This window comes from Notechis scutatus, chromosome 10 (genome assembly GCF_049901735.1).
Source record: "Notechis scutatus isolate UNSWTSFEM ecotype Mainland chromosome 10, rNotScu1.2, whole genome shotgun sequence".
Lineage (NCBI taxonomy): Eukaryota > Metazoa > Chordata > Lepidosauria > Squamata > Elapidae > Notechis > Notechis scutatus.
In genome coordinates, this window is record NC_142018.1 from 1,050,001 (window position 1) to 1,077,684 (window position 27,684).

General features: G+C 39.9%; 2 protein-coding genes across 3 annotated transcripts in view; one reads left to right on the forward strand and one right to left on the reverse strand.

Moving 5' to 3' along the window:
• The window catches only part of ALG13 (ALG13 UDP-N-acetylglucosaminyltransferase subunit), a 70,621-nt gene extending 59,817 nt beyond the window's left edge, over positions 1 to 10,804 (forward strand). The window contains exons 23-28 of the mRNA XM_087972340.1: positions 488 to 559; positions 1,871 to 2,036; positions 2,671 to 2,781; positions 5,442 to 5,482; positions 6,611 to 6,797; positions 10,422 to 10,804. Of these exons, the coding sequence (XP_087828466.1) occupies positions 488 to 559; positions 1,871 to 2,036; positions 2,671 to 2,781; positions 5,442 to 5,482; positions 6,611 to 6,797; positions 10,422 to 10,693 (849 nt within the window). The 3' untranslated portion in view covers positions 10,694 to 10,804. The remainder of the gene's footprint in view (positions 1 to 487; positions 560 to 1,870; positions 2,037 to 2,670; positions 2,782 to 5,441; positions 5,483 to 6,610; positions 6,798 to 10,421) is intronic.
• Positions 10,805 to 17,588: 6,784 nt separating this feature from the next.
• The window catches only part of TRPC5 (transient receptor potential cation channel subfamily C member 5), a 307,824-nt gene continuing 297,728 nt past the window's right edge, over positions 17,589 to 27,684 (reverse strand). For both annotated transcript variants that reach the window (XM_087971942.1, XM_026678562.2), the window contains exons 9-11: positions 27,298 to 27,339; positions 19,689 to 19,778; positions 17,589 to 18,922 (exon numbers count right to left, since the gene is read on the reverse strand). In XM_087971942.1, the coding sequence (XP_087828068.1) occupies positions 18,194 to 18,922; positions 19,689 to 19,778; positions 27,298 to 27,339 (861 nt within the window). In that variant the 3' untranslated portion in view covers positions 17,589 to 18,193. The remainder of the gene's footprint in view (positions 18,923 to 19,688; positions 19,779 to 27,297; positions 27,340 to 27,684) is intronic.

A 27,684-nucleotide genomic window follows, 5' to 3' on the forward strand; every position in this document is an offset into this window, starting at 1 on the left:
CGACACACTGTAAAATTGAAAGATGGTTTTATTTGTTGTTTTTGTTGTAAAAAAAAAACTTTTTCAAAAAAGAAAAGAAAACAAGCAAGCTCAGAGAGCATCAAGGACCCCCCATAGTTCAAAGACCTCCATAGACTTTATTGACCTGCTGCCTTCTAGATATGCATGGAAATCATAGATCTGAAGTCCAGAACATTTGAACGGCATCAGTGACCAAAACAAGAATACAGAAAGTTTGGTTTGGAAGTAGCTGCATATCAGAACATAAACCCCTGTCTTGCGGTGGATTTGGATAATGGGATTCAACAGAAAACAAAATTCAGAGTTTGGCACAGAACATGTATATTCAAAGACTTAGCCGTTTTCATCTCTCTGAAAACTCTTTAATAGCTCTTGTTTTTCATTAGCCCAAGTGACCCTTTAATAACATAGCATAAGGTTGACATCTCATTTCTTTTGCTCTTTCTTTTTAAAATGAATTTTCTAGTCTTTGCAGGATGCAGGAGCAAATTGTGTCTCTTCTCAGGAAGCAGCTACCTCCTACAGTTACTCTCAGAAGGTAAATTTTTCTGAGGACATAACTTGGTGTCAAGAAGAGTTTCACTGTTCTGAAGATCTCAAATGTGTTTGTGAAACAAACATTTTAACTTAACTTTGATAAAAGAAATGAGACATTTAGGTAACTAAAATGGAAATTCACTATTGAATTTCTCCCAAAGTTGTCTTCAAACTCCAGTGCTGTGTTTCACAACCTCGACATCTTTAAGATGTGTGGACCGTGTCATGTAAAAGATGTTGAGACTCTAGAAAGAATAGAGAGAAGAGCAACTAGGACTGGGGTGACAGCAGGACAAGAAACAACAGATGAAAATTAATCAAGGAGAGAAGCAACCTAGAACTAAGAAGAAATTTCCTGACAGAACAATTAACCAGTGGAACAGCTTGCCTCCAGAAGTTGCATCACTGGAAGTTTTTGAGAAGAGATTGGACAGTCACTTGTCTGGAATGGTATAGGGTCTCCTGCAGTGGATTGAACTAAAACACCTCCAAGGTTCCTTCCAATTCTGTTATTCTGTTACTCCAACTTCTAAAATTGGCTAGCAAGGGAATTCTGGGAGTTGAAGTCCACACCTCCTAAAGTTGCTGAGGTTGAGAAACACTTCTCCAGTGTTTAAAGTGACTTCAGGAGAAAATTATTCAAGGGGATTAATCACGCTAATTGTATTGATCATAGTATTTAGTTACTCTGTCTGCCATATCATTCAAATACCAATTTAGTTACTTTCTCTTCCATATCATTCAAAGTATGTTCCTTCCTCCCCAGTGGTGCCCTCCAACCCAGCTGCTTCAAAGCTGTGCCATTTATACAACCATGGTGGCTTCTTAAAGGCCAGAGTAGTTTGAAGAAAAATCAGAAAATTGCTAATGTTTTGTATCAGATTTCACTGCAAATGATGCTTTGTTATAGCAGACATCTGTGTAATTCGCCTCAGAAAATTCATACTCTACTAGGTTGACAAAATTTAGGATGTTGTAAAATTAGAGTCACTTGGCCCATATGGCATTCAGATAAGAAGTGTAGAAGTGAATTTTTACTTATTACTTATTAGTTTATTATAAGTATTATTTATTAAATTTATACACGGCTCATTTCACTCACTGATGCAACTCTTATCAGCATGCATGCTAGTAATGCTAAACTATAGTTTATTGTTACACTCAAATTGGGTTAATTACATTGAAACCTATTAATTACATCAGAAAATACTTCATACTGCAAAATCATTTGTTCCCGAGATGCCTTGTGTTTTATGTTTGAATTTTGCCATTTGGTGAAAAGATGCTGACCCTTCTGCCTCCTCTTTCATAGCTCATGGTAAATTCTGCCATTATATCCAGCTCTTCCTGTGTGAATACAGCTCCAGCCACCATTTTTTCTTCCAGCTGCAGTGCTTCAACTCAAGTCACTATCACTGCATCTGCTCCCCAGAATGCTGTTCCACCGATCTTAGTAACCTCTTCTGTAGGAAGGCCAGGTAGAGTATTGATTTCACTTGAAGTATTTCTGGAAAATGCTTAGAGTTTATGGTTCCTGACTACCAGATGGTTTTTGAATAAGAATGATTGTTTAGTCCCTAGACATTGAAGTAAGTTCACTTGATCTTCTGGAGGAGCCAAATGTATTTAGGCAATAAAGTTACAGGGAAGAAGAACAATTACAATGGAACAGCTTGTGGGTGCTCCATTGCTAGAGATTTTCAAGAGTAGACTAGATAACCATTTCACTGAGATGGTTTTATTGTCTCCTGCCTTGAGTTGGATGGGACCAGAAGACCTTCACAGTCGCTTTCAATCATATGTTTCTAAGTCAAGTCCTTCAGAATAGAGCCTTTTAAGGGGTTGGTTATACTGTGTTTTTTCATTTGTGTGTGCAAAATTTTGACTTCATTCCATATTTTAGAAGATACTTGGCAGAGACAGCAAGATCAGATCTATTTAGGTTCTCAATTTGACTTGGATTGTTGATCCAGTTTAAATTTATTTTGAGAACTCTGAGTGGGATTACTTAAATTTCCCCAATGGATTCATTGCATAAATTTTAGGGTCTGTTTTGTGGATTCCACTGCTTTCAAAATTAATTTAACATTTGTCTCCCCACTTTTCAAATAGTTGTGTCAGTGTATCAGTCACCTCCCCTTCCTCCTGCCAGTGATGTGGGGGGAAATGGCAGTGTTACACCCCCTTATTCTTGTGATCCGAGTGGAAGTGACCTGCCTAGAGGTAAGATATCATTTTCTCTGACACCTGGGAGTAATTTTAGCTGCATAAAATGAGTCAATTTTAGAGATGCTTATGGAATTACATTTTATTATATGCATTAACTAGTTTGGACTATCCAGATTAAAGTACAATGTGGGACTTCATTATCTAGCAGGTTTTGAATGCCAGAAAATTCTGATTCAGTTATTTTGGCTTGGAGAAATCCTTCAAATATGTTTAAAGGCATATTTTTGTAAGAGTATGAATTTAAAATATGGAGTTGTATTAAATGTGCTTTTGCTTAACTGCTGTGACAAGGGAAACATAATCATGGATGTATCCAAGTGTTTGGAATACAGTTTGAAATAGACCAACTGGTTTTGTCTCTCTAAGCTTTGGCGTTGGTGCTATCTGAGTTTCATTGGTGTAAAAAGCTACCCATCAAACACATTATAAGAGGGAATGGATTAGGAAAATGGCTTAATTATATGGTTCTTCCTTTTCCAAATCCACTATGGTAAAAAAAATGCTGAGGCTGTTTTGCAAAGAAAACAAGCTTTTTAATAGGAACTCCATGACTTCAGAGTTGTATTTCATTTGAAGTTTGCAAATAGGGAGTCCTTGGGTTATGACCATTTGTTCAGTGACTGTTGAAAGTTACAATAGTGCTGAACTACTGGTATTTATGACCAGTCAGAGTTTTGACTGTTGTGGCATCCCCACAGTTATGTAATTGTGATTTCTGATGTTCCCTGAGAGCATTCCACAAACAAAGTCAATGGGGAAGCTGACAGAAAGTCAAAAGTTGCAGTCACATGAGGTCCTCACTTAAAAATCCACGTACTCCTTGCTTAAAACAGCCTGCTCATATCACACTTTTATGACCATGTTTCTTAGCAATGGCGGTTTCAATCCCAATTGCCGTTGTACACTGAGGAGTACCTGAACACGGTGGGTCAGGAATTGACTGTAATCAAATAAATTGAAAGCCAGTTACAGGGCTATATGCTTGCTTCAACTCTATATTTGCAAATAGAATGTATGTTGTATTAGATTTTTAAAAGGATATAACAGTATTGACCAAGCATTCAAATATTGAAGTTAATAAATATAAATAGAAAAACAGAGTTGGAAGGCACCTTGGAAGTCTTCAAGTCCAACCCCCTGATTAGGCAGGTAACCCTATACCATTTCAGAGAAATGGTTGTCCAATCTCTCCTAAGTATAATTTGCAAATAGAATTTATGTGGTGTGTTGTATAAAAATTTTAAAAAGTATAATATGCTTTGAAATGCTGATGTTAATAAGTATAACATTAGTTAGATTTTACCTTCAAAACTAGCAGCTGCAAATTACATCAATATATGCATTGTGCAACAAAGTTTTCTGTTTTTTTAGCTGAATATTTAACACTAAGGTTCCCACTAAATTGTTCCTTATTGTTGCTTGTGCATGTTGCAAAAGAAACAGCAGGTACACAGAAAGCAAATTAGGCAACAACAACAACTTAAAAAGGGAAATGGGCTATTCAGTTTCTAGCTTCCCTCTTGTGCTTCTGCTAATCTGTGGTGTTACATAAATAATTAGGACAGGGAGTTCTAACATTCAATGGTTTAAAAGTAAAGTATACACAAGAAAAGGTGAAATAGATTGCAGAAGGATGATTCAATAATGTATTTTTCACGTGCTGTGATCTGTCCTAACAGTTGGCATATAATAATTCTTGTGAGAAACCGAGCTGGAAAATTTAGCTGTCAGACTTAGTTGTTTTTCTAGGTGTTATGCACATTTCTTTTCTTTTTTGTTTTTATTCCTTTATAGTCTACACATTGCAGATTTTGGTTCACCTGATGTCATGGATACCTCCTTCTACTTGTAGTCCTTGCCTACAATTCATTTAACAACCGTTTCCAAGTTACAAAAGCACTGAAAAAAGTGATTTATGACAGGTCCCCACACTTAAACCATTGCAGCATCCCCATGATCATGTGATCAAAATTTGGTTGCTTGGCAACTGGCATGTATTTATGATGGTTGCAGCATCCCAGGGTCACGAGATCCCCATTTGAGACCTTCCCAGCAAACTTCTGACAAGCAAAGTCAGTGTAGGAAGCTGGATTCACTTAATGGCTACATGATTCACTTAACTGAAACAATTCACTTAATAATCATGGCAAAATTGGGCGTGACTTAAAAGTTGCCTTGCTTATCAGCAGAAATTCTGGTCACAATTGTGGTTGTAGGTCAAGGACCACCTGAATATGAACTGAACTACATCTGCCCTTTTTTGAAGGGGGAAGATGGATTCACTTAATAATTGCAGTGATTCACTTAACAACCATGGCAAAAACAGTTTTAAAATCGGGCACATCTCACTTAACAACTGCCTTGCCTAGCAAGGGAAATTTTGATCCCAGTTGGGGTCATAAGTCAAGCAAGTATAGCTACAAAAACACCACAATGCTCTCTCCCAGTGCAGAATTAATCAAACTAATGGATTTTTCTAAAATTGATTTTCTTTTCGTAACCACAGTTGTTTAGTAAACTAATATTTAAATGCTAACTATGTGGGAGAAAATATATGTAAAGTAATTTTGATGGACAAACATGAGAAAAATGCAAATATTCACACCTTCTAGGATGTATATGAAATGCAGTGACCAAGTTTTTTTCTTTTTTAGATCCAAAGGTTTTGCAGTATTATTTTAATTTGGGCTTGCAGGTAGGTGCTCTATAAAAGTCTAGTGGTACAACCACCTTTTGTGAGAGTGGGATGTCAGTCTTTGGTAGATGCAGATGTTTTTCAGAATTTTCTGAAGTCTGACAGGGAATCTTTCTTTGAAGTCTACACAAGACCTGCAGCTGTTCTTAAAAGATTATAAATATATTGCTTTTATCCATGCTGACTTCCTAAGCTGCTGCTCTCTAGTTAGATAAATATTTCCCAGTGCTGACAAGCAGATTGTAAGAGAAGCAGTGCTGATGGGTATGACAAGAGTTACATTACTTCCTTAGAGCATACCCATTTTCTTTTTTTGTTAATGTTTACAAAAGAAATAGATTCCCATTCTTCTTCTGTATTATTTGTCTCACGCATAAAGCACAGAAAAATAATTTCTGATCCTTTGTAAAGGTTGTTGTTTTAACCATTTAGTTGTGTCCAACTCTTGGTGACTTTATAGGCAGGTGCTCTTTATGATACCCTGTCAAGCACAGCTTCTTTCAGTTGTTGGATAGTCATCATTGTATCAGATTTGTAATAGCCCTTAAATAGCACTTAGATTTCCATACCGCTCCACAGTGCTTTTACAGCTCTTGCTAAGCAGTTTACAGAGTCAGCCTCTTGCCCCACAACAATCTGGGTCCTCTCTTTACCGACCTCGGAGGGATGGAAGGCTGAATCAATCTTGAGCTGGTCAGGATCGAACTCCTGGCAGAGTTAGCCTGCAATACTGGATTCTAACCACCATGCCACCCTGATGGTTATTATAAGTAATACTGTAACTAAATAGTTTATAAACAGCAAATAGCTCTATTGATTCCTGTAACCTTACCTCTTCCATCTCAAATAAATCTTGCTAAAGAGAAGAAAATTCCGTTTGGAAAGAATTTTAGGCTGCCACTAAACAGCTTGACCACATTTTAGAACAAAGCATTCCTGTAAATGGTCTGCTGACTAGGATTAAGTTGTGTTTTGCCCTGGATCCAGTGTCTTGTGTAAAACAGTTGATTTATGCAGGGTACTTCTTAAGTAGATCTAAACGGTCAGATTTTAAAAGCTACTTTGCCAGCCTGGGCAGAAGTAACTCACCTATTTAAAATTTGATTTTCTTGCCTTGAATTGTGTTAGTATTACCACCAGACCTGCTGGAACCCCGTGATGTATGTACAGCAATCACCGTCACCACCACCTCATGTGGAAACCTACCAGACCTATTCAGAGCAAGTCTCTGTGGTTGATTCATCAGCACCTCTGCCTTACAATGAAGTAGGGAGGAACGATCTGAGCCAGATGCCTGCAGACGCCTCATCAACCGGTTGGTCTCTGTCTATTTTAAGTTTAAGAAGGTTGAGTTGAGTGTCACCAACTTAAATTCGGCATGGCAAATTCAATACAGGTAGTATTACCTTAATTGAGCTCAAAATTTCTGTTAAGTGAGACATTTGTTAAGAGAGTTTAACAAATTCTGGTCGTAATTGTGATCATATGTCAAGGATTACTGATACATTCATAGCTTCCACCCAGCGTTCAACCAGAGTGATGAATGGCCCGTTTGAGGCCAAGTCATAGCAATAGCAATAGCACTTAGACTTATATACTGCTTCATAGTGCTTTACAGCCCTCTCTAAGCGGTTTAGAGAGTCAGCCTATTGCTGCCAACAATTTTGTTAACCTGGTTATCTGTCTTATTTTTTTTGAACTTTTTTTTACCTCTTTATAGCATAATTCCTTCTAGTAACTTCATTAATGATAAAGTTAGTATTTTATTTCATTTTAGACCATTTTGGTCTAAATGTAATGTAATAATAATGAAAAGAAGCATAATTAACTCATTCTTTACCAGTGCAGTGAGACTCTGGTAAACAAGATCAAAACAAAATGATTTTGTAGATCTAATAGAACCTTTGAATAGTTTAAAAAGGTAAAGGTAAGAGAGTCCCTGTGGATTTTACTCTGCTAGTTGTTGCTGGCTACAGAGGGCAGTGCTCATCTTTATTTCAAAGCCATTGAGACAGCGGTGTTGAAGACATTTCTGTGGTCACATGGCCAGTCATGGAGCACTGTTAGCTTCTCACTAAAGTGGGAGCTGGGCAAGGATGGGAGCTTTCCCCAATCTTGCGGCACTCGGGTCTCGAACCTGGGCTACTGGTTTTCTAGTCAACAAGCTCAGCTTCTTAACCTAACCACTGAGTCATTGCACTGCTCTGAATAATTTAAAATGATAAAGATACTCAGCTGAATTCCTGATGACTTGTCAGGACATAGTTATGTAACAAGATGGAAGTAATTTGCTGTTTCCTTTTTTGTGTGTGTAGTATCTAATTGTGGGATTCATCTGCTGTAAGTATAGGTAGTCCTTGACTTCCAGCCATTTGTTTAGTGATCGTTCAAGGATACAACAGCACTGAAAAAAAAGGGGGATTTATGACCGTTTTTCACACTTAAGACTGTTGCAGCATCCCCATGGTCATATGATAAAAAATGGAGGCTTGGCAACTGGTTTGTATATATGAAGGGGTTATGTGGTTATCTTTTATGAGCTATTGACAAGCAAAATCGGTGGGGAAGCCAGATTCATTTAATGAGTACAGTGATACACTTAACTGTGGCATGGCAGACTGGGGCAAAACTCACTTAACAACTGTCTCCTTTAGCAACAGAAACTTTGGGCTCAATTGTGGTCATAAGTTGAGGACTATCTGTATTTCTCTGTATACTTTTTGAATATCAGTCAAATATTCAAAAGAAGATTGAGCTTCTACCTGCTCTAGGCCAGGCAAAGATGTAAGCTCCTCAGTTATCCTGAGCTTTGGATTATAGTTTCCTTCAATAATCCAGTTACAAGTCTGCCACTTTCCAATTTTAATAATAATTCCAGACTTTGCAGTAATACCAATATATTTTCTCCCTGAGGAGCATGGAGGGGGAAAAAGACAGCTGTGGTGAGAAATAGCATTTTTCTTTTTGATTAGAAAAATGAACTGTTCTCTTTCCTGCCAGGAGATATTCCTTGGAGCTGCTCTGAGGTTTTATTTTGTTTTTTAAAAAAGCACCTGAGGGAAAGCAATTCTGCGGCAGAACACGTGACACACAGTTCATCGTGGAAAGGTTCCTCATTTAGCACATATTCAGTTCATACTAAACACTGTTGGAACATAGATTTATTCAGTCACTGGGATCGCTTGAATTAAGTATTTGCTTTGCAATTATGGTACTGCAGGAATGGAATTTCATGCTTCAACATGAGTAACAGCGGCAATAATCATTTGCTTTCTGTTTTTTTATGTGTGCTTCAACATACAGTGCGTGCTGTGGAAAAGATGAGGATTTTATGTAGTTAGCTAAAATTGACAGTCTTGCAAATTGCAATATGTACAGGTAGTCCTTGGCTTTGTCCACAATTGAGTCCATAATTTCTATTGCTAAGCAAGATTTACTCCATTTTATGACCTGTCTTGCCACAATTGTTAAGTGAATCACTGCAGTTGTTAAGTAACTAACATGGTTGTTAAGTGAATCTGGCTTGCTTGTCAGAAGGTCAGAAAAGGGACACTGCAACTATTATAAATACATGCCAGTGGCCAATTTTGATCACGTGGCTGCAGGAATTCAGCAATAGTTGTGTGAAAAAGTTGTAAGTCACATTTTTCAGCACCATTATACAGTCTTCATACAGTCACTAAATCAATGGTTTTAAGTTGAGGATTACTGTAGTACAACTTTAACCCAGTTTGATATTGTCTGGACACTTGGTTATTTATTTATTTGTATCCAACTTTTATTATTTTTTCAAATAACTCGAGGAAGCGAATGTATAGAACATAGCTTTCTCTTCCTATTTTCTCCACAACAACCCTGCAAGGTGGGTTGAAAGAGAGTGACTAGCCCAAAGTCACCCAGCCATCTTTCATGGCCAAGGAGGGATTTGAACTTGTCTCTCAGTTTCTAGCCTGGTGCCTTAACCACTAGACCAAACTGGCTCTCATCCACTCAGCATGGTTGTTGTATCAGGTAGGGGAGGATGATGGAAGCTGTCCAATACAGTGGTGGTTGATAAATTGGGAGAGACTGATGGGTTTAATTGACAGATAAATCCACCTAATATAGTTATATAATTCAAATCACTGTTGTAAGGTCTGAAAAACCAAGCTGGGGACAGATTCTGGAAAAGGGTTCCATGATTGAGAAGACTTGGTGGCATGAGGTGTTATAGGTGTCTTAAAATGAGGACTAATAGACTGAGAAACAGTTTCTTTTCCAAGGCAGTAATTGTCTTGAATCAAACAGTGCATTTGTGATTTAGTCCTATTATTATTATTATTTTAATTTTTAAATACTCTGTAGTGTGACTGTGATGTGGTGTTTGGGGCACTGTGCTGGAGTAGCTTTCAAATTTCATTCTATTCGTGGAATGCAATGACAATAAAAAGAATTAATCATTGGGGGATGAAGAAGATGAAGAAAACGGAGGTCTTGACACATGTGTACATGTGATTTAATTCAGTGGTTTTCAGTCTGTGGATCCTTGGGGGTCCATGATGTCATCACATGGGGTCCACGAAGGCTTGAAGAAACATGATTAAAATATTTCTGGGGGTTCATGGCCACAAAAGGTATTTAAAGGGGGGTCCCTGGTGAAGAAAAGGTTCAGAACCACTGATTTAATTGATTCTGTTCTGTAAGAAAGCAATGCAAGCCATGATTTAGTTCAGTGGCCTAAGATTTAGTCCCTTAAAACGATACCTTTATTGAGGTCAATAAAGGATATATAGAATTAGGTTCAATGAGATCAATTAAGCAACTCCAAACATTTCTTTACAATCAATTTCCAATCTGATAATTAGAACAATGTTTAGGACCTTAACCATTTAATTATTTAAAGGTCCAAGAAATGCATCCTCTGCTGATCTTTTATATGCAATGTTTTCCCCTTTTTCAGGTGCCTTAGCCATCCCAGAATCCTCTTCACCTTCTGGAACTGTCTATTACCCTGTGGTAACAGACACGTACACCCCGTCTCCTGTGCCTGGATACGAATCTTGTGTCTCATTTGTGCCTGCATACCACTGCATCAGTTCTTGGTATCCAGTCAATGCATCCTATGGGAACTCAGCTCGAATCCATAACAATATCAATCCCAGCCATTTCCACCAGGTTAACTACGTCACCTCATCCAATCCGCAACCACATTTTGTAGCTCAAAGCATGTAGATTCAGAAGGATCAAATCTGGGAGCCTTCCCCTATTTGGAATTATAATTCCCAGAATGCCATGGCACACCCAACTGCCTAGAATTTAAACTAAACCAGCAGTCTTCAACCTTGGCAACTTTTAAGACTTGTGGACTTCAAGTCCCAGAATTTCCTAACCAGAACATGAATTCTGGGAATTGAAATCCATAAGTCTTAAAGTGGCCAAGATTGGAGACCCCTGATCTAAAGGTTATCCACAACTCTTCCAGCATTTTATGTTAGATGGTTCATTTCTTGTCCTTCTACCATACTGTTCCATTTGCTAACCGTGTTGTGGTCAGCAAGGAGATTTTGTTTATTTTTTTCATGTTTTGTTTCAATGTTGATTTGTATTTGTGGTGGGGAAAGGGTGCAGTCTTTAGCACCTTAGTGCCATGGACAATGCTGTAAAGTTAAATTTTCATTGGTTATTGCTGCATCAAAAGAGCATCTAATGTGTTCAGAGGATTTTTGTTTAAATTATTGGCATTTTCTGCATCACAATAATGTTCATTAAGTCATTAGCTAAATGGCTTAACTCTGTAATGCTATTCTTTATCAGATTTCAGGGTATCATTTCCTCTTTAATATAAAGGCAACAGCAGTGGAAAAGAATGTCTGACATTAGAAATTTTGGACCATTTAATTTTGCTGATGCCACTCTACCTTGATTATAACACCTTTCCACAGTGTGTTTGGTTTAAAAGACAAAGTCATATTGACTGTTCTCTTTCTTTAGTCTGGGCTTCTGAAAGTGAAGACTTAAACCTACTAAGGCCTACTAAGATCTACTATTGTTGTAGTCTGAATTCTGTCTATCAAAATAATTTGCACTAATGGTGGTAAAATTGTGGGAGAGGGCTAGAAATTTGGCACTAAGAATACTAAATAAAATTTAAAAGCACAAAGGCTTGTCTAGTCTTTCTTTGTTTGAGTGAATGAAATGGGGTCAAGTATATTAAAAGTACCAGGCTGGATTTCGACACTTCAAATTTACATCAAGAATGCCCCTCCAGGACTTTAGATTTTTGACATTTTCACCGAAAAGAATGTGAAGCGAAAGGGCCAGTTCTCAGAATTGGTGGGTCAGGGGTCGCGGGCTCGTCGAGCTCGGAGGGGAGCGCGCGGCGGCAGCGCGCCCTGGTTTGCCTTTCCTTCCCGAGGCCGCTGGGACTGAGCCACACTTGGAATACTATGCAGCCGGGAACTGCGAGTGGCTCACGTGGGAGTAAGAGTCTGGGCCTTTGTACGTTGTGCACTGCTGAGGTTGGCAGCTCAGTGGCAAAAAGTGCCTTAACGATTTCATCAGCAGTAGAGACACAAAAAAAAAAAATGGAACATTTCAAAGCTGTAAGACACTTGGAAATAGGGGCCGCGAGGCACGTGATAAGAGTCTGGGCCTGTGCACTGCTGAGGTTGGCAGCTCAGTGGCTTGATTTCCCTGAGCAAGTAAACAGTGGAAAGACAAGAAAGGAGCCTCCCCTGATTGCCTACCGGCATTCAGGCACCCCGTGGGTAAAGATAACACCACCTGAAAAAATTCCATTCACAGAGGCAGCCAGCCACCTCAGTGATCCCTGGCTAACATGTGCCATACGTTAATTTTTTAAAAAATGGAATACTATGTCCAGTTTTGGTCACAACAAAGATGTTGAGACTTTAGAAAGAGTGCAGAGAAGAGCAACAAGGGCCACTGGAGACTAAAACCTGATGAATAGTTGCAGGAACTGGGTATGTCTAGTCTAATGAAAAGGAGAACAAGGAGTGAAGTGTTCCAATATTTGAGGGGCTGTCACAGAGAAGAGTGGGACAACATATTCTACAAAGAAACTGAAGGCAGGACAATAAATAACAGGTGGAAGATCAAAGAGAGATCCAACCTAGAACTCAGAAAGTTCCTGACAGAACAATCAGTGGAATGGCTTGCCACCAGAAGTTGTAGGTTTTTAAGCTGGAGGTTTTTAAGAAGACACTGGACAGCCATTTATCCAGAATGATAGAACGTCTCCTGCTTGAGCAGAGGTTGGACTAGAAAACCTCCAAGGTCCCTTTCAACTGTTATTCTGGTAAATAGATTCGAGTAACAGTATCTTGAAAGTCTGGTAGTGTTTCCTGTTCTCTCCCTCTTACATCAAGAATGTCAAATAGAGTCACTAAGTTTCTTTCTATCATCTTCCTTCCCCGGCATTAACTCATATTTTGCTAACAGTCTCTGCTGTCTTTTCCAAAATCACCTCTGTGATTCTCTACATCAGGGGAAAAGACAAAAGGCAGGTTGGAGACACTGAATTCTGTTTTTTGGAAAATTTAAAATACCGCATCAAAAGACTCCCTTGGCATTTGTTCAGCTATGGAGTTGCTGGTTGCTTTACAGCATTTAATCTTTTCCTCTTTGTGTCCTGGGTGGTATAATTGTCTTTTGCAAATTTCTGACAAGCAATATCAATGCAGAAGCCAGATTCACTTAACAACACGGGATTGTGAAAAATGGTTATAAGTCACTTTTTAAAGTGCCATTGTAATGTTGAACAGTCCCTCCCTCCCTCTCCCTTCCCTCCCTCCCTCCCTCTCTCTCTGTACAAGTCTTAGAATTTGAAACACCTGCCTTTTGAGAAAAACTATGTTCTCAAGAGACAGGTGTTTCATGTTCTAACAGAGTTGTATAAACAGACAGACAGACAGACAGATAGCAATAGCACTTAGACTTATACACTGCTTTGTAGTGCTTTACACCCCTCTCTAAGCAGTTTACAGGTTAAAGAGTCAGCATCTTGCCTCCAACAATCTGGGTCCTCATTTTACTGACCTCAGAAGGCTGAGTCAACCTTGAGTCAGTCAGGATCAAACTGCTGGCAGTAAGCTAGCCTGCAATACTGCATTCTAACCAATGTGCCACCATGGCTCTTTATATTACACTTTTGTGCAATGCTGATCTAGCTGTATGTGCCCATCTGTGGTGTGTTACAAGCCTCCCTTATTGGCAGAAGCAACAAAGTTCTGAACACCTCAAATTTTCATTCATTCTAAGTTCCTCATGAGAAGATGAGAATACTTTGCTAGATAGTTAACATTTAAAATTGACATGGAATAAATTCTATAAATTCAGTATACAGCATCTAAACTGAACATGCAGAGGTAATAATCTTTTTTCATCAGATGGAGCTTCCAGCCAGGGAGACGACCTCTATCACCCCAAATGCACATAAAGTGAAGAGGTTAACAGACATTTTATCTAAATGCTGGTGGCTAAATGTTCTTTTACAGCACTTGGATCCAGTTTAAAAGGTTTCAGTTGTGAATTAAATAAAAGTGTGTTGAAGGTCCAAAGACTAAGAACTACTTTTTTAAGGTTGGCTGGGGAACTCTGGGAGTTGACGTCCACACATCTTAAAGGGGCTGAGGTTGAGAAATACTGCTGCATTGCTTTGTCTAATAAGACTAGTTCTGTATTTCCTGAAAGAACAATCAGTGGAACAACTTGCTTCCAGAAGTTGAGGTTTTTAAGAGATTGGACAGCCATATGTCTAAAATTGTATAAAGATTCTTGCTTAAGAAGGGGGTTGGCCTAGAACAGTGGTCACCAACCAGTGGGCTGGGGACCACTGGTGGTCCGTGAGAAAATTATGGTGGTCCGCAGAGAAATGTCACCCCCAAAGCAATTAATCCAGGCTGTGCGGGAACACAAGGCTGCTCCGCCCACATGGCCTGTGGGAACACAAGGCTTGCATTGCTTGCATTGCTTAAAACATGAGGTAGTGAGGGGAGGGGGAAAGGGCAGAGGAGGGGGATTTGCCCCACTCACCCCACGCGCCTGGCCTGGCCATCGGGCTGCTTCTTTCTGCTTCTTCTGCTTTTGGCTGCATGCAAGGAAAGCAGCAAAAGTCTTTCTCTCCCTCAAACTCCGCCAGAAATGAGTCTTTGGGACCCTGCAAGGCATCCTGCTCCAAGAGGCTACACTGGCGCAACGTCTCACAAAGACTCATCTTTGGCGGAGTTTGGGGGAGAGAAAGAATGACTTCTGTTTCTGCTGCTTTCCTTGCATGAAGCCAAAAGTCTCCCTCTCAAATGGAGCTATATCCTGCGATCCCAAATAAAAAATGATTGGTGGGAAAACAGGGTGGGGAATTTTCCTGCAGACTTTTTTGGGGATTTTCCCAGGGTCTCTGGTCTGCGGGATTTAAAATTATGAGTTTGGTGGTCCCTGAGGTCCAAAAGGTTGGCAACCCCGGCCTAGAAGATCTCCAAGGTTCCTTCCAGTTCTGTTATTCTGTTAGATGTTTGGCTGCAATTTATTGCTTTATAAATTGGGTTTATTCCAGCAAATATTTAGTTTTCTGCAAAGAGCTCTTCTGTTAGGCAAGGGTGATGACTCATAAATCTGGATGAAAAATCTTGAGTTTTTGGACATATGTTGCATTAGAGTATTTTGACAAGTGAATGCCCAGCTATACCAATTTATGCAAGCTCGTACTGAAATTGCACGTTGCACGAGGTGTGCAGTTCCTGCTAAAAGATGCATTTCTCTGGATAGAGAATCTGGGAGCTGAAATTAATTATCAGTTGTTTGCAATGATTGGATTTTCCTTTCCCAAAGTCCTCTGAGATGGGACAATCAAGACCGAAACTGAAGTGAGGCATGGAAGCCTTCCAAATTGGAAAGATGAGAGCTTTTTCACCAGCAGTTTGCCTGGAGAAGCACCCATTTGTTTAATAGGAACTTTTTATGTCCCAGAATTTGTAGTAAGAAGCAGCTGAATCTAGACTGGACTGGAAAGTTATGGCATTCCTATCTCACGGATTCTCACACACAGATTGCCCTTAAGAATAACACATCCATGTCCTGTTATGGAGGCCAGAAAGCAAATACAGGTATTCCTTGACTTACAACAGTTCATTTAGTGACCAAAGTTATAACAACACTGAAAAAAGTGACTTACAACCGTTTTTCATACATATGACCATTTGCAGTATCCCTGTGGCCACAGTGTCACAATTCAGATGCTTGGCAACTGGTTCATATTTATGATGGTTGCAGTGTCCTGGGATCATGTGATTCCCTTTGGTGACCTGACAAGCAAAGTCAATGGGGAAGCCGGATTCACTTAACAACCATGTTACTAATTTAACAACTGCAGTGAGTCACTTAACTGTGACAAGAAAGGTTGTAAAATGAGGCAAAGCTCACTTAACAAATGCCTTGCTTAACAACAAAAATTGGGGGCTCAATTGTGTCATAAGTCGAGGAGTACCTGTACTGAGATGTGGAATCATATTTGTTTTTTAAGGTAGGTGCAAGATAAATGGAAAGATGATCTGAATGAGAAAGTGCTGAGCAGAAACATTCTAGCTGTTATAGCAACAAGTGGGATCGATTTTATAGAATTGGACTATTTCCTCTATGGCAGGGCTGTCAAACTTGTGGCCTGCGGGCCAGATGCGTCACGCACTGGCCACACCCACACCCAGTTTAGTGAAGGGGAAAAAAGTCACAATATGTCACATGATGCTGCTGTGATGATGCAAGTTTGATATCCCTGCTCTATGGGGCTCTTGGTTCAGGTGAGCTGTTGGCTTAAAGTGGACTATTTTGTTATGCTGTGCTTTTCAGCTGCTTATAAATAAAGTAACCTGCAGAGTTCCTGGGTTTGATCACATTCCAAAATCAACTGATCTCCAGAATGTCTCCCTTCCCAGAAGTTAAATGCCACACAGCATTCCTTTGATCCACCTTTGTAGATATGTTAGAGTATGATTTAAATAACTGTGTTAGTTTTAACAGAATAGCAGAGTTAGAAGGGACCCTGGAAATCTTCTAGTCCAACACCTTGCACAAGCAGGAGGCCTTACACCATTCTGGACAAATAGCTGCCCAATCCCTTGTAAAAAAAAGAGTCAAAAAAGAGACTTTCAAATTTTTGGACAAGCTGCCATGATTCAAAGTATATGAAATGAGAATTTCAGGAGTGTCAATCTGCAAAGATTCAACTCATCCCCAAAATGTATATAGTGAAACACTGAATGTACCAGGAGTTCTCTGGGTTGGCACCATTGCTGCTGAGCATTTAATTTTCCTAAGTCCTGGAAAATACACATCTCTGAAACTGCTGAGTTGCTACTTTTGCTGATGTTATTTCAAATAAAGCCAGTTAATGCTGCTGAGACATTGGATCTTAATATTACAATTACCAGACTTGTCTTACAGCATGAAATGATTACCAAAGGAATTATCCATAATCCAACACCAGAAAAAGCATAAGAATTTTCAAACTCTGTTGTCAATACTCTTAGAAAGAATTTGAGGTGCAAATCCATCAATTATTTCCTGTCTGGAATGCAGGTATGTGTAAAATTCAAATAGAAATAGAAATAGCACTTAGACTTACATATCACTTCACAGTGCTTTACAGCCACCTGTAAGCAATTGACAAAGTCGGCAACTTGCCCCCAACAATCTGGGTCCTCATTTTACCGACCTCGGAAGGATGGAAGGCTGAGTCAACCTTGAGCCAGTCAGGATTGAACTCCTGACAGGCAGCAGAACTAGCCTGCAAATACTGCATTCTAACCACTGCACCACCTCGGCTCATGTGATGTGCTTTTATTGCATACTTGCTCAAGAGTCGAGACTATTTAGTTTGCAGAAAAATCCCTGGGACAGTTTTATAGGTGAATTGGAGAACATTACTAGTATAGGGTGAAAAGAGGGTGATCTGAACACGGGGGCGTGTGTGTGTGTGTGTGTGTGTGTGCATACACTTATGTGCACCACACCCTATACATAATCATAGGTGAACCATGTGTTTGCATGTATGCTTTGGATACCTGAACACAGTAAATTCTAGAGCTCAACTTTTAACTCATGGTAATCGTTTACATTAAGAAAACAATATGCAACTTTAATAAAGGACATACAGTTGAAATCATGGAAAGTTGTATTGCTTGAAAGCGAAAAGCCCGTTTATATTTGGAACAGTCCCCCTACAAGTAGCCTCAGTTGGGTCTTGGCCTCCTTCTAAATCGCTTCACATCTGCTGGTCCTGGACAGTGATCAATGGCCAGAAGATAAAACGTAAGACATTGGGAAGCAGAGTCGCTAAACAAGTTGAAGGTGAGAGAGATGTTGTTTTAGGGACACCAATGCTGAATTAATAAAAATGCACCAATCCAAAAGTGATGGCAGGAATAACCAGAACTACACAGAGGACATCCTGAAGCCCATTTGAGGGAATAAGTATTCTGTAGATTCTGACATTTTTTAAAGGCCTGGACCTTTTGAATGAAAGGTTTGGCATCAGTAAGTCTAAGAAAGCAAATTAAAGAAAAAGGGTGTGCTGTGGCTATCAAATAAGCTAAAAGAACCTGGGGCCTATATTTGTCAAGGACAAACTGGGAAAGAGGTGTCCCTAACTATGAAGAGTCTATGATAGCAAACAGTTTCCAGGGTGCTGATGTTCTAGGCCAAGGGACTAAATAGCTCTACCTATAGGCGTGTGGTGACCTGCTCCTCCTGCCCATCATTCCATTGGTTCCTAAACATGTCACAAGCATCTCCCCATGATTCAAAAACATCATCCGAAGAGCCTATGAGTTTGGAATTTGAGGAACAGATGCTGGAAGCACAGTGAAGGGAGCTGGCACAAACCACAGGGCACTGGCTCTGTCCCATATGCCTGATATTTGAACTGTAGCCCACCTCATTGAGGTTAATTTCGCTTTTGGAGCAATTATCTCGCTCTTTTGTCATCTGAGAATATTTAATGTCTTGCCACATGTAATGGGGCTGGATGACCCCATCCGAAATGGTATACATGGGCTCTTGGTTGGGTTCTGCAAGATGTCCGTTCATCTTGGAAAAGAGGAGACCCAGCCTCTTGAAGGACTCCTTTTTTGAACTGGAGAGCCTTTGGACTCTGTTGCCATTGCGAACGAAGGAGCGCTTGCTGATCCCATTGCTTTTTGGTTTTTTGTTCCCGGTCTCAATGCCAGACATGGTCTTAATTAGAGTTGACACATTGAAGTCTTTCTTTTTGTTGGCCACCCCAAAGAAGATGCCCTTGGCGTTGGAGGTTTCTCCCATGCATTCCTCAGAAGCATCTTCTTTTTGGGAGACCTCCGTGCTACTGGTGGAATAACTTCTTCTTTGAGGCTTCCGGTTACCCAGCAGATCAAGGACTTCATAGCGGAAACTGGAAATGTCTTGTTTTAACTCCTAAGAGGAGAGAAGTCACAAGAGATGATTGACACTTTAATGCACACCAGATGCATGGCTTTGAACACTTTCCTCAAGAGATGACTAATGCATTACAAGAATTGCAAATCTTTCATTTTTAGCACAGTGGGATAGTTCTATTGAACAGAGCTCAGTGAAATGGCATATAATGATATGGAACAAAACCTTTCAACAAGAACTTGACACTAAAATGTGGAGATTAGGGAACAGAAAGTGCCTTAAGCTTTCTCTCTCCTACAGACCAGGCACATAATAGTAACTAAATGTTTACTCGGAAATAGAAAATAAATATTCCAAAGTTTTTGTCCATCCTCATTTCATTGCCTTTGCATTTAGAAAAGCAAAATGTGAATGGGCTCATGTTGTACCAATCTTGATAAATAATATTTAATAGAAAAAGTGAGATGCTTCTTGGACATAAAATGGGTTCACCAACCCCAGCCAAAATCATGTCCATTATAATTTAGCATGATGCCAGCTAAAGGTGATTTATTTAGCAAAAATATAGTTAAATTCATGGCTTCGCATAATATATTAACTACTTCAATATAATTGATAAACCATGAGTTAGCTGAGTTCATAGCTATCAATAAGCATGGTTGAACATGGCATGTAAACCTTATTATAGTCCATTCTCCCTCCCTCCCTCCCTCCTTCCATCTCTCTCTCTTCATCTCTCTCCATCTCTCTCTCCCTCCATCTTTCTCTCTCTTTCTTTCATACCAACACCCCACTGAGATTTTACCTTAAAGTTTTCTTCAGTTAAGCCTTCATTGGTTTTTGAATTCCTTATCATGGCAGCAACATATCTCTTCACCAGATTCCTGATCACTTCCTGAAATAAAAAGCACCAGAAATTTAGCATTCTTCCAAGTCACCACAATATTCAGTAAGGGCAAGAATCACACTCCACTCGTGGACATTTCCTTCCCCTTTGAAATTATTTTGAAATCAAATTCTGTTTTGTTCAACTAAATGAGGAAGATGGAAGTATTTAGCAATGAAATAATAAAGAAATAAAGAGAATAACACAACTTTGCTATCGAGAATAGCACAACAGTTATGCTGTCACTTTTTTTAAAAAACTACAATATAGATGCCATTGATTATCCTGTTAACTCGAGATATTATCAATAAATTAATTGAAAAGTTATTCAGGAGCAAAGAGCTAATTATATATACAGAATTAATAAAATGGCTGCTAATTAAAAACCCTGACTGATTTGTAAGCCTGCTAAAAATACCATGGATGCAATGGGGAAAATTAATTCCATAAGAAAACAATGTTGACATTAGAGTGAATTAAGTAATTAGTTAATTAGGCATAAATGACAAATGAAGTTGCGTCCCTTCCTTGAAACAGGTTTACTTTGTCAAATGACTCTACATCCTGAACTAAATTATGCAATTTACTTGATAACATTATTTACAGTGTGTACTAAAGCCAAGAGGTTATTAAGCAAATTAAGTCCTCCCCAAGTTGGTTTAATGAACCATGGGAATGCATGCAACAGAATGAAAACACAGACTATAAGAATGGCATCACATGATTAAACTCAAGAGCAGATAAAATTCTGCATTAATTGATGTACTATGCTTGCTTATTTTGACAAAGACAACCTGCAGCTGTTTAGATATTTATGGATTCTAGTGGGGAGTCCATCACAACTTGAGATAATGGAGGTCATTGGTGGAAAGTTGCATGGCTCTTAACCATGAAATAGGGTTTAAAATGCCACTGAGCCTTCACATCTTATGACAGTAAAAAAAAGGTAAAGTTTTCTCTGTGTTAGACTCTAGGGCACAATGCTCATCTCTGTTTCTTGGCCAAGGGAGCCAGCATTGTCCGAAGATGCTTCCATGGTCATGTGGCCGACATGATTATAAGCTGAGGTGCACAGAACACTGTTCCCTTCCCACCGAAGTGGTACCGTATTTGCCGGCGTATAAGACGACTTTTTGCCCTGAAAAACATGCCTCCAAGTGGGGGTCGTCTTATACGCCGGGAGGACTCGACTCCCACTTCGAGCTTGAGTTGCAGCCGGGAGGAGGCTGGGGGAGCGGGTGTGTGTGTGTGTGTGTGTGTGCTGTAGGTTAAGGATGGGGAGCCCCGGGTGGGTTATCAGGTTTTACGGTGCTTCCAACATGTGCGAACGGTGGGAGAGCGGAGAAGAGAGCGCGCGAGCGCCCGCTGTGTGAAATCCTGCCGTCAAAGCAACACTGGGGAGGCAGGTATAAATTTACCAGGTTAATGTAGCAATGGTGATTAATGCCCAGAACATTGTTTGCGGGTATTGGGGTGTGTGTGTGTGTGTGGTGGTGGTGAGAGAGGTTGTCCTTTGAATGCGGAAAAGTAGGTGTGACCTTGTGTAGGAAAATAAAGAGATCCTTTTAGCGTGTTTGGCTTCTTTGCCTCCCCTCGTTCGTTTTGACGTGGAGATAATGGCCTTCGGGCGGGAGGGAAGAAAACGGTAGCTGGATCATTTCAAATTTCACTTACTCTCCTGCCTCACTTCAATATGTCTGAGCGACTCCAGATACTGGAAGACTTTTTGAATGAAAGTGTTACCTCCATATTTTTTTTTAAAGAGGGCCACTTGGGGAAAAAAAGATTCTAAGGAATTCCTTGTTTCTTGATTAAAGAGAAGGCATTGAATATACTGTTCCTTGGCAGCCTTTTCAGTGTCCGGGTTTTTGGTTGTGTGTGTGTGAGAGAGAGAGAGAGAGAGAGAGATCAGCTGTATTGAGAAGAGAACGTTTCCTGTGTTCTCATTTTATTTACAACATATTTTACGCTTAATGGTAAGCAATGAAAAATATTTTAAAACTCATTTCTAAACTCCATAGCTATTTGCATATTCTTGGTTCAAAATTGGATTAGCTCATTTCAAAATTGTCCAAAGCAGAAAAGTGCGTCAAAAAAAAAAAAAGTGCAAAAGTGGAAGGTGTGTGGAAGAGGGGGTAGTCTTATACGGCGAGTATATAACAAACTCTATATTTTGAGTGGAAATGTTGGGGGGTCGTCTTATACGCCCAGTCGTCTTATACGCCGGCAAATACGGTACCTATTTATCTAACTCGCATTTGCATGCTTTCAGATTGCTAGGTGGGCAGGAGCTGGGACAAGGAATGGGACCTCACTCCATTTTGCAGAGCTCAGGTCTTGAACCCAGGCTGACAAAATCAGCATCTTTAACCATTGAGCCATTGCACTCTCCTTATGATAGTACATTTCATATATTAATCACAGCATGAAGTCGTTCTTTCTTTTTTGGGACAAATGGTCATTTTAAGATCTAGTCTTCAACATTGTGGCACTGGGACTTAGGGTTTAAACTGGGGACATCTCAAAATATTTTGAAGAACAAAATAAACCTTGGAAGATTCTACACTTCCATTTCAGAATTCAGGCACCTAAAAATGTGAAATCAAACATAAGGCCCGAACCAAATAATCAAAGCTTGCTGCAGTAATTTATTAAACAACACATGCTGGTGGGACTCCTTCCAAAGAATTTTTTTAAAAAAATATTTTTATTCAGAATGTTAAAATACAAATTCCCAAAAAGAAAGGAAGAAAAGACAGACAAAGCAAAGCTGGACAAGACCATGAAAAAAAGAAATGTGCATTTAAAAAAACCATATACATACACACCCCCCCCTGAATACTGATAAATATATTTTAAAAATAATAATTCCCACCCATCCCTGGAAAACAGGCACACATTTTTATAAAGTTCTACAACACTTTATCCAACCCATTTGATCTGGCATCTATCCATCCATCACCTATCTGTCTGTCTGTCTGTCTATATCTATCTATCTATCTATCTATCTTTCCATCCATCCATCCACAGTTAACAGGTGAAAGCAACAGCAGCTTCAGAGACCTCTGTTAATAGTCAATTATTGTATTTACTTGCAGAAAGTCCATAACAACTTCTAGTCTACCATAAGCCACCACAATCATTCTCTCTTGTCTGTGCAGGATCAAATATTATCAACTGATTTTTAATAATAAGGCTTTTTCTTAAAATATTATCTGGGATTTTCCCCAACAACAGGATCCCAAACTCATAAGCCTCTGTTGTGGGTATCTCCATAATGTTTGTTGTTGAAAAAAAAGAGAGAAGCTCCTATTGTCTCCAAAGAATATTCTCACATACACACACACACAAACACACACACAGCTGCACTTTTGTTTATACATCTCTGAAAGGTAGGAGAGACTAATGTAATGCATAAGCAACAGACAAGAGGAGCATCATATTCATTGGTAAAGGATCTCAAGTTACTATAGGTAAGGGACATCAGGTTACTTCCTGCACCTGTTTTCGTTCAGAAATTAAAAATAGGAGGAATAAAACAATAAAATAGAAAAGAAAATGTATCCCATAAATCAAGAGGAGGGAACAGTTTGGGGATGCCAAATGTCGTCCAAGCTTCTTGGATGAGAAGCAAAATGTCTTCAAAGAAAAACCAGAAAGTCCAGTTGCCTCTTGAAAAAGCACCTTTGAGACAACCATGACCTGGATGAGAATCTTCATAGGCAACCAGGACAACTTTCCCATTGCAAATCTACGGGATTGTTCCAATAAGATAACAAACATTGGCCTTATATCTCTGTCAATTGATTTACTTGATTCCATTCATCTAAGAACTGATTTCCTGCACAATAGATAAACATTGCATTCAATTATTGGAAATAAAACCCAGCATAATGAAGCACTTAGCTCTGTTAAACTGCAGACCTATGCATGTTACAGATCCCTTCTAAATCTGATTCACTAATTAACATCTTAGGGCTTCTAGACGGGCTGTCAAAATCCAGATGCCCACTAGAAGGCAGAAGAGATGCAGAGAAACACAGTTGCCCAGTGTAATTTTAAAAAAATATTAATCTTCGTTTGTGTGCAACTTTTCACAATATACGTTCAAAGAAAATAATCATTTTTTCCTCTTTTCTCAGGTTTTTATTTAGGGAAAGAGATTGAAATGTTAGGGGAATAGAATTCTTGTTTTTGCTTCTAAGGAAATTAATGTTTCATTCATCTTTCTCTATATCTCTATTCCTCAATATTTGCTATCTGGCAAACAGTTGGAGGTGCTTCCTCGCCAATTATTCTTCTTTTGCTGTCTGATCAATGAACCTTTGAAATGGCATCAAACAACACAAGAAGAGATCACGCAAGATAATTTATCCTTCTACTTTGTCCTGATGCAAAAATCTACCCCTCTTGAAACATTTCATGTTTTCCTTACAGTTTTGAGGGTACTAAGATGTAGAACTGTTGGCACAGTAAATTCTCTAATTTTGGTCAACTTCTCAACCGAAAGTTAAAGAAGTTGGGAACAGCAATCATGAGTTGCATGAAACTACAGAAGGAATTGCTCAGATTGTCTGATTTTTTTTTTAGTTTGGAGCAAAATAGATTCTCCTTTAGAAAAAGCACTTGTAAAACTAGGAGAGGAGCAGGCATAGCAGCACAGGCTTGACTCCATTCCAAATCAACACTGGAATAATCAATTTAGAGTCATTACATTGCCATAAGTTGCTCAAATCCAACCCATCTTGAATTCTGTTGACCATTCTCTAGAATCAATTTAGTGTTAAACTTTACTTGACTAGAGTCTTGTGTGTAGGTATTTCTACTTTCTATTATGCAACTGAATGGATGGTCCAGATTCTTTACGCCTTATACACTGCTCAGAAAAATAAAGGGAACACAAAAATAAGACATCCTAGATCTGAATGAATGAAATATTCTTATGAAATACTTTGTTCATTACATAGTTGAATGTGCTGACAACAAAATCACACAAAAATTATCAATGCAAATCAAATTTATCAACCCATGGAGGCCTGGATTTGGAGTTACACTCAAAATTAAAGTGGAAAAAACACTACAGGCTGATCCAACTTTGATGTAAAACAAGTCAAAATGAGGCTCAGTAGTGTGTGTGGCCTCCACGTGCCTGTATGACCTCCCTACAATGCCTGGGCATGCTCCTGATGAGGTGGTGGATGGTCTCCTGAGGGATCTCCTCCCACACTTGAACTAAAGCATCCCCCAACTCCTGGACAGTCTGTGGTGCAACGTGGCATTGGTGGATGGAGCGAGACATGATGTCCCAGATGTGCTCAATTGGATTCAGGTCTGAGGAACGGGCGGGCCAGTCCATAGCATCAATGCCTTCGTCTTGCAGGAACTGCTGACACACTCCAGCCACATGAGGTCTAGCATTGTCTTGCATTAGGAGGAACCCAGGGTCAACTGCACCAGCATATGGTCTCACAAGGGGTCTGAGGAACTCATCTCGGTACCTAATGGCAGTCAGGCTACCTCTGGCGAGCACATGGAGGGCTGTGCGGTCCCCTAAAGAAATGCCACCCCACACCATTACTGACCCACTGCCAAACCGGTCATCCTGGAGGATGTTGCAGGCAGCAGAACGTTCTCCACGGCATCTCCAAACCTGTCACGTCTGTCACATGTGCTCAGTGTGAACCTGCTTTCATCTGTGAAGAGCACAGGGCACCAGTGGCGAATTTGCCAATCTTGGTGTTCTCTGGCAAATGCCAAACGTCCTGCACAATGTTGGGCTGTAAGCGCAACCCCTACCTGTGGACGTCGGGCCCTCATACCACCCTCATGGAGTCTGTTTCTGACCATTTGAGCAGCCACATGCACATTTGTGGCCCGTTGGAGGTCATTTTGCAGGGCTCTGGCTCCTGTCTCTCCTTGCACAAAGGTGGAGATAGCGGTCCTGATGCTGGGTTGTTGCCCTCCTACGGCCTCCTCCACATCTCCTGGTGTACTGGCCTGTCTCCTGGTAGCGCCTCCATGCTCTGGACACTACATTGACAGACACAGCAAACCTTCTTGCCACAGCTCACACTGATGTGCCATCCTGGATGAGCTGCACTACCTGAGCCACTTGTGTGGGTTGTAGACTCCGTCTCATGCTACCACTAGAGTAAAAGCACTGCCAGCATTCAAAAGCGACCAAACCATCAGCCAGAAAGCATAGGAACTGAGAAGTGGTCCGTGGTCACCACCTGCAGAACCACTCCTTTATTGGGGATGTCTTGCTAACTGCCTATGCTTTCCACCTTTTGTCTGTTCCATTTGCATAGCAGCATGTGAAATTGATTGTCAATCAGTGTTGCTACCTAAGTGGACAGTTTGATTTCACAGAAGTGTGATTGACTTGGAGTTCCATTGTGTTGTTTAAGTGTTCCCTTTATTTCTTTGAGCAGTGTAGTATGACACAATCTGACTTGGAATGTCATTTCTGTAAACCAGTGTTTCAACCACTTGGGAAACACAAGGTGTCTCTTAACAGTCCTGTTTCAATCCAATCCAACCAGTTATGTGCAAATTATGCCCAGTAATTTAAGATTAAATTAAAAACAACAACAACTCATAGCATAAATCTTTTTGAGCACTAAGACAGTGGGTGATTTTTTTTCTCTCTGCCAAGCGAATGAGGGGGAATGATGCTTTTTATGACTTGCTGAGATATTAGCCACTACTAAATAAGAGAACTGAGACAAGAACTACTTTCTGAATGGCTCCCATGGTCCTTTTTAAAACCAGTGTGCCTATTCAGAATTCTTTATCTCTGTTGCAGGACCATGCTGCATGCTAAATTGTCAAAACCAATTGAAGGTATAATATGGAATCAGGGGCATCTGCAGGGTAGACCCGCATAAAATGGACCTGGGGACCTGACATATAGTTGCAGATGCTATCTTAACCCTCTCGTAGGCATCTCTATGTGTTATAGTGACAAGTAGGAGTACAGTGGCTTGAATGGTTGGAACACTGGGCAGGAGGTTAGCAAGCCCGTGTTCAAGACCTGAGAGCTGCCGTGGGGTGGGGCTGAGCTCCAGCTCCTGCTGGGGACCTCTAAGAAGCCGCTAACTGGACATCTCCAGGGAAAAGGTGACATCACCAGAAAATCTTTTCAACCCGTTTGAAAATCTTTTCAAACTTTTCAATGCCTTGATGCTTCTGACATGAGTGCAAATGAATCTAATCATTCAGAAGTATTATTTTTAAATGAAATAAGCGAGCTGGAATTAGGATGACAAATCAATTTCACCAAAAAGGGATATTATAAATATACCATATAAATACTTAATAAATCTTTTTTCAAGTTGAGTCCATAGCATATCCTTCTTCAACCCAGTGCCTTCAATGTGAAGGATCACAACTCCCATCACTCCCAAAAACCAGTAGCAGTGATGGGGATTGTAATTTCACTTTATCAGGGACATCAAATTAGAGGAGGTACCATAGAAGATCTAAGGACACTTGACAAAGCAGTTTAAAGAATGGAGTCATTTACCTGGTAATGTTGATTCTGAATCAAGTTGTCTGCATGACGTTCCTGAAATGAAAAATGGAATTCATGTATAGAGATGAAGCACACAGCCATAAGACTTTCAGTTGCTTACTACTAATAATAAATATTATAATAAAAATATAAAAATATTATAATAAAAATTGTACTGATGTCTTAGAACTTATCATCTTGTGGACATAAACTACTTGTGAACACATGTGCATTCTCTCTCTCTCTCTCTCTCTCCTCCCTCCCTCCCTCCCTCTCTCCTCCCTCTCCTCCCTCCTCTCCCTCTCCTCCCTCCCTCCCTCCCTCCCTCCCTCTCTCCCTCTCTCTCTCTCTCTCTCTCTCTCTCTCTCCTTTCAAAGTCACCAAATGCATCTTATGGTG